At 48.8% G+C, this 13,412-nt stretch overlaps 1 protein-coding gene across 2 annotated transcripts in view; it reads right to left on the bottom strand.

Moving 5' to 3' along the window:
- Positions 1-13,412, bottom strand: part of Sqor (sulfide quinone oxidoreductase) — a 60,661-nt gene that overhangs the window by 26,466 nt on the left and 20,783 nt on the right. Inside the window, exons 2-3 of one of the 2 annotated variants that reach the window (XM_023724084.1) lie at positions 5,057-5,307; positions 1,629-1,799 (exon numbers count right to left, since the gene is read on the bottom strand). In XM_023724084.1, coding sequence (XP_023579852.1) covers positions 1,629-1,799; positions 5,057-5,293 — 408 coding nt within the window. In that variant the 5' untranslated portion in view covers positions 5,294-5,307. The remainder of the gene's footprint in view (positions 1-1,628; positions 1,800-5,056; positions 5,308-13,412) is intronic. The other variant, XM_004639029.2, reaches the window with a different exon arrangement.

Genomic DNA, 13,412 nt, shown 5'->3' on the forward strand with positions numbered 1-13,412 from the left:
AGGGGGAAGAGGAGAGGGGAAGGGGGAGGGGGAGGGAGAGAGACAGACAGAGACACAGAAACACAAACACAGGGACAGAGACCTATGACCCTGAGATAAGCAGGACCCCACCAAGACCTTCCTGCCCCTGGAAGGCTGAATCTGGGCAGCAGTCCCTGCTGAGCACACAGCCAACCCATGCCAAACCCCATAAAGAGCCACCAATCTCAGCCTTTTGAAAGAGACCAAACATTTGTGTAATCAACCTGCTCTCCTGGGGACTCGGAAGAAAATAAGGAAGTTCTGAAGCATCAAGAGGGAAAAATGCATTATAAAAATATTCAGGGTTTTCAATTAAAATACAACTGTAGAGCCAGGGAGATAGCTCAGCAGCACAGAGCCTGCCTGGCAAGCACAAGGTCCTGAGTTTGATTCCCAGTACCAATAAAATAGATAAAATAAAACTGTGAACTTTGCATGCTGGTGCACACCCCTAATCCCAGCACTCAGGAGGCTGAGGCAGGAGAGTGGCCACAAGCCTGGGCTGCACAATGAGTTCAAGGCGATCCTGAACTACATAGTGAGACCCTGTCTCAAAAACCAAACAAATAAAAAATAAAATAAAACACACTCATGCACATATTCACTTGCGTGTGTGTTTCTACTGCTCATTGCTTTCATAAGCAGTCACTGCCCGCTTCCGGGACAGGGAAGCCAGGCCTGATCACAGTGGGGCAGGGCCCTTGAGCTGGAACAGCCAGGCCCTGCGTCAGCACGGCGCTGACCGAGAGAGACAACAGCCAGCTGTGCTCTGGACAGCTCTGAGCCTTTGCCCCCCCTTGCCTTATCCAGCTCCCGCGGCTCAGCTGCACAGGAAGCTGCAGGCGGGTGCTGAGCCTGTGGTCTCTCCGCCTGCTCTCATCCTGTTGGCCAGAGAGGTGGCAGCCAGGTTGGAAAGCTCTGACTCCTGCACATGGAGGGCTAGGAGGAGGCGTCTAAGCAGTGCCCACAGTCATGAGTCCCGAGCTCTGGTAGCCACAATTCCCCTCACCCCTAGCACAAGCGTCAGCCACCAGCCGCCCCTACAGCTCCGCAGAGTGGCCCTCGTGTTCCCCACAGCGTTCCCCCTGGGAGGCCAGGTGTCAGGGGATGCCTGCTCTCGTTCTGTGTGGCAACCACACGTGTGCAGTAAGCCGCCTGCTACCGCTACAAGAAGCTAGAGAAATCAGAATGGTGCACACTCGCACAGGGAGCCAGCAGTGCTTGTCTCGGTTGTGCGCTAATTCAGCATCCTCCCCTTCTCCACCGACCGCGTGCCCTGCCAGCTCCCACAGTGGTCTCCACACATGTGCACACGTGCCAGTCTGTTGCCAGGAAGCTGCCCTGTTGTGCATTAAGTGAGCCCTCCTATTAACAGAAAAATTCAAGCAGGCATGGCAGCATATGCCTATAACTCCTGCCTTCCAGAGGCTGAGCCAGGAGTATCGCCCCAAGTTCAAGCACAGCCTGGGATATACAGTGAGTTCAAGGCCAGCCTGCACTACATAGCAAGACCCTGTCCAAGAACCAAAATACAAAATATACCTGAATTCAATCCATGGTTACAAAAAAAAAAAAAAAAAAAAAACCTCCAAGGCCTGAGATGCTACCTGCTTGCCACTGTCGGTGCGGACACAGTTCTTGTCCGGGTCCAGCTCCACCACTCGGGCTTTGATCCACTCCACCCCAGACGGGATCACGCTGGCTGTGGGTCGTCCAGACGAGGACAGCTGCTTGGCACCCGCACCAACGAGCGTCCAGATCGGCTGGTAGAAATGTCTCTGTGGAACGAGGCATTGGATGGCTTCAGTTTGCGCCTGATCTACAGCATCCACTTAGATGTGTTTGAACTAAACTCACTCTCAATCACTGTCTCTGGACCGACCTTGAAGCATCTCGTGAAGTTTCCCAGTTAGCTTCCTCCCTGTGGTGTCTCTTATTATGTTAAACTCTGAAGGACAATCACCTACCCCAGAATTCTTCCAAGATCATTTTTAAAAGGCATAACCTGATCACTACTGAGCACTCTATTATTTATTGCTAAAGGGTGTCGGTATTCAATACGTATGTGATAGGTGTGTTGTGTGCATGCGTGTGTGTGCATTTGTGTGTGTGCACATAGATACACAGATGTGTGCACACACTATGGATACGTTTGTATTCACAGATACAAGGAAGAAAGCTTACACCCAGAAGCCTAACTAAGGTTGCCAGGAGTTGTGAAGCCATGGGAAGTTTGACAAGTTTACTGCTACTGCTGGGGAGCCTCAAAATTTCCCAACTTGAGACTGTGTCCCCAAGCCCAGGGTGGCACTGTGGGTTAAACCCCTCTTGTCCTTCCCAGAGTCTCTGTATCCACAGTCAGGCAGTGCCAGCCCCCACCCCACCCCACACCCAGTGTGAAGCATCCCAGACCTCCACCACTTTGTCACTGCCTTCGGGCCCTCCAGCTTTTGCCAGTCCACTCTTGCTCTAAGTTAGCTGTGAAAGTTCTGGAACAGGGCTGCAGTGGTTTAATGGCTTCTGAGGGTTCACTTGTGCATTGGGCCAGAGCACCAAGAGCACTCAGCCTTCCCAAAGTGCTCGAACTGGAGGGCTGGGACAGCTGCAACCCGCAGGGTTGGCCAGCTCCCTGTTGCCAGCGACGGACAGGGTCAGTGGGGTGCAGGGCGGAGGTCTCCAGCCAAGAGGGCATATCAGTGTAACTTGGACAGTAAGAATAAAAATACAAACTTGGGCTTTCTTATGTTTGTGTTTGTTTTTGTTTCTTTTTCGTTCAGCTGGAAACATCAACTCCAGCAATCATCAAACACAGGGGAATTGGGGAGATAGCTCAGTAGAATAAGTGCTTGCCTGGCAAGCACAAAGTCCTGAGTTCAATCCCTGGTACCAAAAAAAAAAACAAAACAACAGGGAAGGGGTCCGAAGACTAGGCATCCTCAAGAGACTTCTGCCCTGTTTTTCCCTAAGGGACAGGACAGACATGGTAAGGCCTAAACAGTGTCCAATCCCCAAAACAGTCACTGCTGTTATAAAGAGGAGCCCCAAAGCCAAGAGGCGGTATACGACTATAATCCCAGCACTCATGAGGCAGAGGCAGGAGGATTGTTGCAAGTTTGAGCTCAGCCTGGGCTACAAAGTGAGCTCAAGGCCAGCCTGAACTGTATGGCGAGACCCTGTCTCAAAAAGACCAAAAAAAAAAAAAAAAAAAAGGAAGCCCCTGGGAGACAGACATGGGATCACCACAACAGAGCACACATCAAAGAAAACAGTCGCCTGATGTAGCTCTTGGGCCACTGGCATCTGAACTGCTGCCCATCAGTTGAATAGAAGTCACTTTAAAAAGAGAAGGGACAGGGCCGGTGAAATAGCTCAGTGGACTAAAGTGCCTGCTTAGGCAAGCTTAGGCAAGAACAGGGACCATGATTTGATCCCCAGCAACACATGCCACACCAGCCCCGCCCCCTATGTATACAAAAAAGAAAAGAGAGAGAGAACAGGGACAAGGCAGGGATGGCAGCCAATGCCTGTAAACCCCGCTACTTGAGAGAACCACAAGTTCAAGGCCAGTCTTGGCCATTTAGCAAAAATCCTTCTCAAAAGAAAAGCGACAGAGAGCAACCCCCTAGGTCCTCTCAAGTCATGGCTCTGACTCCTTAAATCTTTCCTCTCCTGCCCCCCATGCCCACACCCCAGGACAGCCAGGGGACCCCCTGAGCTTTTCCCTTCCAAGGCTGTTACAGCTCCCAGCCAGCACTCACTCATTCCTCAGGAAGCGCTGGGATAGCCGCTAGAGCTTTCACACCTCACAAAGATTTTACCCCACCTTCAAAGATTTTAACAGAGCCTTTCTCTCTGGTGCCAGTTTCCTCACCTCACTCACAACTCTCCTTCACACTCCACTTTCCAGGGACCTCCCTGCCCCAGCCTGTCACCCTTGTCCCTCAGACTGGAGTGGAGATGAGAACACACCAGCGTGGGGTGAGGCAGCGTCTCCCCAGCCTTACCCTGACCCCAATCTCATGAACATGACCTTTTTCAGAAACAGAATCTTTGCAGACCTAACTGACCTCAATGAGGCCATACCTGAATAGAGTGCACTCTAAATTCAGTAGCTGCTGAAGACATGGGAGCCAGAGTCGCACAGAGGAAGACAGGGTCAGACAGTGCAGTGACAGTCACAAGCCAGGGGTGGCAAGAACAGCTGCCAGCCCACAGGAGCTTCAGGGAAGTGCGGATGTCCCTACCAGCTCCCCATCCAGCTGTCAGAGTGAGCCTGGCCCTGGCCCTAGCAGGGTGGTTTGGTTTGGGACCTCTGGTTCCCAGAACCATGGGCAAATGGGTGTCTGCTGTTCAAGCTGCCTGGCTTGGGGTCCTCTGTTACAGAAACCCTGAAAACTGAAACAGGAGAGAGGACAAAAAAGCCGAGAGAGCTGCCCTCTCCCTTCCTCTGTCCTTTGGAATGAACACTTTTCCTGTCCAGGAGGAGAAGCACCTCTGAGATCAACCCTGAGCTGGGGAAGGTGGCCAATGGCTCTCGGGCCGTTCCCCCTCATTTGCTTCGGCTCCCCTCTCCTCTCATTAAAAAAAAAAAAAAAAAAAAAAAAAGAGCCGCCTCGGTTTTCCTCTAAGCCTGTTAGCAAGTTACTTCTCAGGTAACCTGCACTCCATAGTCCTGTAAAGCTGCCCGTGAGTCAGATCCGGAGTCGCGTGGGCAGAGCGATTGTTACAGAAGAGCAATTAACACTCAGAGCTGTTAGCGCCGATGAGCTCCGGAGGCCAGCCGCCAGCAGAGTGGACCCGTGGTGTCCAGCAGCAGCAGTGACCCGCAGCTGGCAGTGTCCCCTGCGGGGATCTAGCATTAACGGGTGACATCAGGGCTGCTGACAGAGCCACAAAGTGCCAGCTCATGATTTCCATCTGAATGGAGAAAGAGCTGGAGGCTGCCTGATACACCACGGGAGACCCCGAGGCCGGTCACGCTGCCCACCCCGACACACGTGCGCGCGCGCACACCAGCGCTCGAGGGGTCGCTTACCTCGCTGGGCTCCACGATGGCCACGTTCTCGGCGCCCACTTTCCTCTTCATGCGGGCGGCCATGGTGGCCCCGCCGCTGCCGCCCCCCAGCACCAGCACCTCATAGTGGCTCTTGGCCGCACAGCTGGCTCCCGTGTGCAGCTGCAGAGCGCCAGCGTGCTGAGCTCCGGGCCGCAGGAGGCCGGCAAAGAGCCGGGCACGGGCACCGCACACCACGGTGGCCAGCGGGGACATCATCAGGATGGGCCTGGCTGGAAGGGAAGAGACGAGGCTGTAAGGACTGGAGAAGACCGTGACAGAGGCAGAGGGGCAGACCCGAGTGGGGCCAGCGCTAGCTCATACCCGCCTTCTCCTTGCAAGACCTCCCTGCCCTCTAGCCGGGCTCCCGCAGTCTCCAGGGAGCTGACCACTGGCTCGTCTTCCCATCTCCCCTTCCTCTCACTGTGGGCATCTAGGACTGCGCCTGACTGAAGCATCCCCTGTGGAGGACCCCCTGCGCGGCTCTCCTTAAAGGAGGGGCGATTGTCTCCATTTTGGCTGAGCCATGTATTGGTAGAAGGGCACTAGCTAGGACTTCCCTTTATTCCTTTAATTGCCCTTAAGCAATGCATATCGGTCCAGCGAGGTGCTGGTGGTAGGAATGTCTTCCCACCCCCTCCCTTGTGTGAGACGGAAGAAGAGCCGGTGCTCCACACTGTCCACTGGGGTGGAGCCTCAAGAGAGAGGCGATGGCTTCCTGGGGCTTGAAAGATGACACATCAGAGCTGGTGCCCGACCCCAAAACATTAGCTACTGCCTCAGTTGTGTAACACAGATCACTCTTGTGCACAGCCCTCTCTGCATTCTGCAGAGGTGACTGCAGGCCTCCCGCCCAGCCCAGCTCACACTCGCCTACTTCCTGCGTTCTCCGGTCACTTATCCTCAAGCCACTCCCTTCACAAATTAACAAAACCCAGGTTCAGCCTTGAGTCAAGGCCTTTGTTCCGGAAAGCTGTCATCCTAGCTGGACTTGGGACCCTTGGCTCCCATAACTACAAACATGCCTTAGTGTCTCTATTCTTACTGTGGGTTGCACTGGAAGTGGCAGATTGGAATCAACTCACTAGATCCCAAAAACTTTTCGTGGGTTCACAGATAGAAACTTTCTGGGCCTCCATGAGGACTGGGAAGGGCTCTCTAGAATCACTGACCCCTAAAACTCTCCCCATGATTTGTCGCTCATCTGGCAGGTCCGGCCGGCCGTCAGGAGCCTTGGGCACACTCCTCAGTGCTTTCTTTGGTCTTTCAGCCTATCACAACTATACTAGCTGGCTGAGGCAGAACACGCCTATACATCCCAGCACTATGGGAGGCTGAGGCAGGAGGATTATAAATTTGAACTCAGTCTAGACAATTTAGCAACTTAACACAACCCTGTGTCCAAATTTAACAATAAATGTTAAAAGGTATAGGGATGTAGCTCAGTGCTCAACCTCAGGACCAAAACAAGAAAAATAAGGATGCACAAGTCCATGGTGAGACCAGTAACACTCCTGCCGTGAAGGGCACCTGAGGCCTTGAGGGAAGAGAAAGGACCAGGGGAAACCCTCCTTCTGCCGCTTGAGTTATGCTGATCAGGGCTTGGGCCCAAGGTAGGGGGCTCCTGCCTGCTCTGGCTGCCAGGGATCTGCAATTTAACCACAGCACCAGCTTCACACAAACCAAGGCCATCCACACCCTTAGCAGCTCTAATCAAATGATTTTAAAAGGCCCTAAAAGGAGCCCTGCTGGTATCATGAAGTCGTCTCAGGCAAAGAGCTGGGCCACACTGCTGACCACTCTTTTATTACATGCCATCCGGGAAGCAGCTTCTCCTTGACACTTTCTCTGGGGGACGCGCTTTCCCTTGAGCAAAACACAACTCTACTCTGAGCAGTTAGTATTTTGATAGTGAAAAAAGGAGAAAGGAGGCTTTGCCCAGATCAGCCCTGGCCTGTACTCAAGGACTGGGCAGCCTTGTGCACGCTGCAGGGCCCAGACCCAAGACCCAGCTCTGTCCTGGCACTGCAGTGTCCCTTGTGTCACCAATGCTTTCATTACTGCATCCTTAAAATGCCATCACCTCACCCACCAGGGGATGAAGCCAACAGCAGCTGGGGCACCAAGGTTTTAATGGAAGCGAGGTCATTACATCACCTAGCTGAGAAAGACAGGGGAAGAAAGAGCTGCAAAACCTGGGTGGGCCTGGAGGGAAGGCAGTTCTAGGGAGCAAGGGAGTGGAGCAGGGTGCGCATTTCCACAAGGGTTAACTCTGTTCCAGAATTTGGTTACCTCAGTGTCCCAGATCTGGGATGGGGGTGAGAGGAGCCTTTGGAGCCCCACCGGAAGCCAGGCAGGCTCACACATCCTTGCTGCAAATCTAAAATCAATGTGTAAAAATGATCGCGGGTAGGTGTAGCAATTCCCCAAAACACATGTAAATATTAGGTAATGCAAACATATACTCCTAAAAATGAAGAAGTAAATACATTCAGTGTTATCTTTCTAGAAAATGACATTTATCACTCCTTGACCCTGGGTTTACATCTCTGGGAATCTCATCTAAGGAAAGGATCTCTTACACTGAAGAAAAGCAAAGATTACAGAAGTGTTTCTCACCTACATTTTCACAACATGGTCTCCATTTTGCTTACTGGTTCATGGATTTGCCGCCATTATACACTATACAGGAGAAACAATCGCAGGGGACAGGTTGGGCCTCTGACAGTTTTAATTAGAGTTCATCTAGGATTATTTCAATTTATGAGGGGGGCAGAGAGCATTCTGAATGTCAAAATATAGGGAGAAAGTTGAGTAAACCATGGGTCACAAGGTAATTGTTGTAATTCTGTAAAACTATGTTTATACAGATTATGAACAAGGTTTATGATCAGGATATAAATGGATATAGATTATACTATGCCATACCACACAGTATTACTCCAACTATGGATGAGAAAATGCATTGTATATATAAAGAAAAAAGGTGTGGTGTCCCCTTTAATCCCAGTGCCCTACAAGGCTGAACAGGAAGATCACAGCTGCAAACTCATCCTGGCAATTTAGCAAGTGTCTCAAAATAAAAAATCAACAGGCTGGGGTGTAACTCCATGTGAAGGCCTTAGATTCAATCCCTAGTATTGGAAAAAGATAGAAAACTATTAACACTGGGTAAGTGGTTCTCTGGATTTTTTTTTAACAGTTATGATAAAAGATTATCATTTGTAGGTAAAATAAATGCACCACTCCATACATGGAAGGCTGCAGTGGCCTCAGGTATTTTTCAGACTGTGTGAAGGCAACACCCACTGCCTGCTTCACGTGCTCCTTTCTAGTAACTAAGCTGATACCTCCTTCCACCTCAGGTCTGAGCTGAGTCTGGTTTCTTATACACTTCCAACCAGCAAGTTGGCAAAGGCGTGCAAACACTGCGGTCCACTCCCCTGCTGCGCGAGAATCATTTTCTTCTTCCTCTCCTTCCTCAAAGCCCTCTTCCAAGCCCTCGCTGTCCTCCTGATTCCCCACCCCCTCTACTGCTGCATCCCACTGTGAGTGACTTTCAGGCACAGGCTTAGCCTCAAGAACTTCCAACTGCCAGGCACACACCTGTCATCCCAGCACTCAGGAGGCTGAGGCAGGAGGATTGCCATGAGTTTGAAGCCAGTCTGGGCTACAAGGTATGCTCAAGGCCAGCTGGAGCTACATAGTGAGACCCTGACTCAAAAAGAAAAAAAAAAAAAAAAAAAAAAACTGCCCATTTTCATTTAATGGTTTGATCTGATCCAAACCTACACAGGACTCTGAGCTCAAAGACCCTCTACTCATCATTGCCAGGCTTGCCTGATGCAGGAGATTTTCGTTCTACCCCTCTGTTTCTTTATGTGTACACACACAGCACGGCAGAGGTATTAACGTCTGTGCCTTCCTAGCCGCAATAGGAAGCCACTATCGTTCTTGATTTTGCTCAGGAAAATAAAGACTATATTTGAGATATGTAGCTTCTGATCTGCTTTCCCAGAGTGCTCTACTGCACCGCTGTATACTTTGTTCTAACTGGTTTTTTTTGAGGGGGGTGCGGCTCAGCCCACCCTGGGAGCAGGGCTGGCATGGAGAGCGGTGCCAGGGATTGAACCGTGGTCCCTGTGCTTGCCTAAGCTGGCCTAATCAGGCGCCTTAGACCACCGAGCTGTCTCACTGGCCCCTAGCCTTTGTCCTAATTCTCACCGTCCACGTCATCGCCTTTGTTCTGGTTTCCATCTTGCTCTCCACTACATTCTGTCACTCCCGTCACTGTTTTCCCTCTGGGATCCCCATTGATTTCTTCTTTAAAAGCTTCGCCGGAAGCTCCCGGTCTGCCTTTCCTACAGCTTCACTCCGCTCCTGCTGCCTGCTTTCGCTTCTGCTTGCCCTGTGGTAGCACCACAGGCAGAGTTGTTTTTCAGGCTTCGCTTTTGTAATTTGTATTTAGCAGTTTTCTTGGGTCCTCTACTGTTCCGTTGCATCCTCCCTTCGTCTTGTTCGTGTCGGCACCTCTTTGCCCACTGTCTGCTTTGTTGATGTAACCAACAGTGGACCTGGGGCCTCACTGTGAGGCTAGTGCCGTCCGCATCAGGCAGTGCCTGTCGTCTCACATCCGCGGTCACCCATGGAAAACTCCCAAGGACAGCCACTGCCTCCTAGGAGCTGTCGTCTTCTGGAAAGATCGTGACGATCTGGCTCTTTCAAACGCACCATATATTTTTTTTTAAAGAGAATTAAAAACAATAAAAATGATACAGAATTTCAAAGCAAGACAATAGGAAATTAACAACGCTGTTATACTGCCTATAGTCATCTTCAAAGTAGTTGCTCGTGTTTTGCTGAATTCACACCCTATAGTATTTAGATGCCAACGGAATACCCATCTCTGACAGGACTAAACAAAAAAAGGGGATACAAAGGAAGGACCATTTTGTATCTGTATATACAGAATAGTTAGGATAGATAGACAGCCATCTGCTTTCACTTAATTCAATGAGAAGAAAGATTTGTACTAATAGTGTTTGGGCAGGATATCCTGTCAGCATCTTGTACTACGGATAACCACTAAGAAGATAACAACGTACAATGTATTAATTACTGAGACTGTCTTATTAATCAGTTTTGAAACTGTCTTACTGCTACTTGTTTCTCAGTAAAATAAAAAAATAAAAATAATTTTTAAAAAGTAGTTGCTCAGGGCTGGCAAAATAGCTCAGCAGACTAAGCACCTGCTTAGGCAAGCTCAGGGACAGAGATTCGATCCCCAGCACCACATGCCACACCAGCTCCACCCCTGGGGCACGCTGAGCTGGCCACCAAGACCAGGCATGGTGGTGCCCACCTATCATCCCAATGCTGGGGAGGCTGAAAACAGAAGTATCATTACTAGTTGGAGCTGCATAGTGAGACCCTGTGCCAAATACATAAAAAAAAGTAATTGCTCAGATTACCAGATAGAGGCATGCAAAATTGATCAAACAATTAGGTATTAACTGTTCCCTTCAATAAAGAAATTAGAAGGGCAATTATCTTCGCTATCATATATGTAGTACCTATTGTACCTTTTGAATTCCATTGACCCTTTCCATTTCTTACACTAGGGAGACAATACGATGTTTACACATGTAGGTCTGACTTATCTTGTCTAGCTTTAATTTGTACTTTTTATGGCTAGAAACTCTTCTAAGAGTGTCCTCGCCAGTGTGAGGGAGCTGCAGAGGGAAGATTTCAACTACTGAAGGCCTTGAACAGACACCTGGGAAAGCTTCACGGGGTTTCCTAAGGATGCTGAAGTTAGAGCATGAAACTCCCTTTCTCCACGGCTCCTGGCCATTGTTATGAACCCACAGATTACATTAACCATCTCTGGAAGTAGAGAAAGGGCATTTTTTCCAACCTAAATAGCTGATTTTCTTTAAGGGTCTCAGGAATTTCCCTTCTAGCAGGAAGAGACAGTAAAAGAAGTTATCTGGCTTAGACTAGGGTGTGGTTTTGATTTCTTCTGATTGTGTTTCCAAAAATTTCTACTCTTTGCCTGTATTTATGATAACAAAATCTTATTAGGTCCCACCTACAAGTATTTAATTTGCTAATGGTCTACATTAGCCGTTCCTCTTCACAGATGGTAAAGTCCAGGCAGGTAGCATTAACAACTCCCTCAAAGGGTTAACAACTTAAGTTTGCAGACCAAAAATTAGAGAAAAAGAAGGGCTACAAGGACAACTAACATTTTGACCCTAACCTTCCAAGGTCAGTGACGACTCAGGACATAGGAGAACCTGTACTGTAACATCCTGTAACTCAGTGGTGTCCCAAATTTCCTGATCAATGAGATTATGAGGCCACAGAGGAAAGTGATTGATGATGTAGAGTGTGCCTAAGGAGAGTCACATGGAGAGAAAACATTCTCTCAGGCTTTCACAGAGAGCAAAATGGTCAAGCAATAGCCGTGACTCATCCAGATGGCTGACACTGACAAAGGTTCTACAAACTGAGGTACAGGGCTTCAGGATAAATCCTGAGGGGATTTCACTGACCTTATCAGATACAAAAGTTACATTTCTTGTTATATAAGTCTTGCTTTATCTTGGTCTTAACCATCCAGCAGAAAAGTATAAAAATGAAGTATAAAAAGTAAAGCCGGGCTGGTGAGATGGCTCAGTGGTCTAAAGCACCTACTTAGAACAAGCTAAGCAAAGCACAGGGACCTCGGTTCAATCCCCCAGCACCACATGCCAGCCAGCCTTGCCCCCTGGTGGGCTGAGCTGGCCACACACACACAAAATAAATAAATAAATATTTTTTTAAAAAAAAGTAAAGCCATATTAATATGCTGAGCTGTAAAAAGCTCAAGTCAGCAACTTCTGACATTGCCAGTCTTATAGAAAACCCACTACTATTATGGACTACTGGACTATATTGGAAAATTTTGTTCAATTCATGCACCTACAATATTTAAACGACAATGGAATACCCATTTCTGACAAAACTAAACAAAAAAGGAGATACAAATAAAGGACCATTTTGTATCTGTATATTCAAAATAGGACAGATATACAGCTACTCTCTCTTAATTCAATGAATAGAAAGATTTGTACTAATAGTGTTTGAGGACCGGATATCATGTCTGCATCTTTTACTATGAATAACTACTAAGAAGACAACAATATGCAACATATTATTGAAATTGTCCTCCTAATCAGTTTTGAAACTGTCTCACTACTATTTGTTTCTCAATAAAATTATTTTTAAAAAAAGAAGAACTCCCTCAAGGTCAGAGAGCAGCCCTTGGTGGTAGACTGTGATCAGAACCCAGGCCTTTGGTATCAGGACTCTGATTATTATTATTATTATTATTATTTATCTATTCTTTGGTACAGAGTCTTGCTACACAGCTCAGATTTGTAGTGATCCTCGTATTTCAGCCTCCCCGGCACTGGGATTACAGGCATGCACCACCACACCTGGTTTTGGCGGCTGGCACAGTACACCTGAGTTCTGGGGCTGGCACAGCATGCAGTACCAGGGATTGAACCTCAGGAGAACTCTGCTATAAACCACCACACTACACTACTTTTAGGACATCTAAGCCAATTAAGCATCAGTAATTCTATGATTGATTCTTTATTCAGTATTAAAGACTGAACCTGAGACCTTTGCACAGAGAGCTACAACCCCAGTCTTGTGGGGGATTTTTGTTTCAGTTTGGTTTTGGTTTCCCATTTTGACATAGAGTCTTACTACGTGGCCAAGTTCCCAGCCTCATTTCAAACTTGCCATCCTCCTGCCTCAGCTTCCCAGAGTGAGTGCTGGGATGGCTCTAAACCCTGCTATGGTTTGACCTTAAATGTCCCCCAAAGATCCATGGGGTCACTTGCCTATGGTGCTACTGGGAAATGTGCAGCCTCTAAGAGGCAGAACCTAGTGGAAGGAAGTTAGGTCACTGGCGCTGTGGCCTTGAAGGAACTACTGAGGCCACATCCCTTCTTGTCGCCTCTCTGCTTCTAGGCCTGCTCCTCCACCACTCGCTTCTGCCACCACGTCCAGCGCTGCTACAGATCCAAAGCAGGGGAGCCGGCAGCCATGGACTGCACTCCCTGAGACCACCAGCCAGCTGCACCTCTCCTGCACGTTATCATTCATCTTCAGGTGTTTCATCACAGTGACGGGAAGTAACGCAAACAACAGAACAGTGCTTGGATGACGGGGATGACATTAAATGGAAACAAAAAACATAGTGTTGCAGGCAGCCTGAGTTAGACAGAAATATTGTAGGTAGTTAGACAGGGACAGGCCCTTGAAGGGGATGACAAAGACC

The sequence above is a fragment of the Octodon degus genome, unplaced genomic scaffold (assembly GCF_000260255.1).
Source record: "Octodon degus isolate 3935 unplaced genomic scaffold, OctDeg1.0 scaffold00105, whole genome shotgun sequence".
Taxonomy (NCBI): Eukaryota; Metazoa; Chordata; class Mammalia; order Rodentia; family Octodontidae; genus Octodon; species Octodon degus.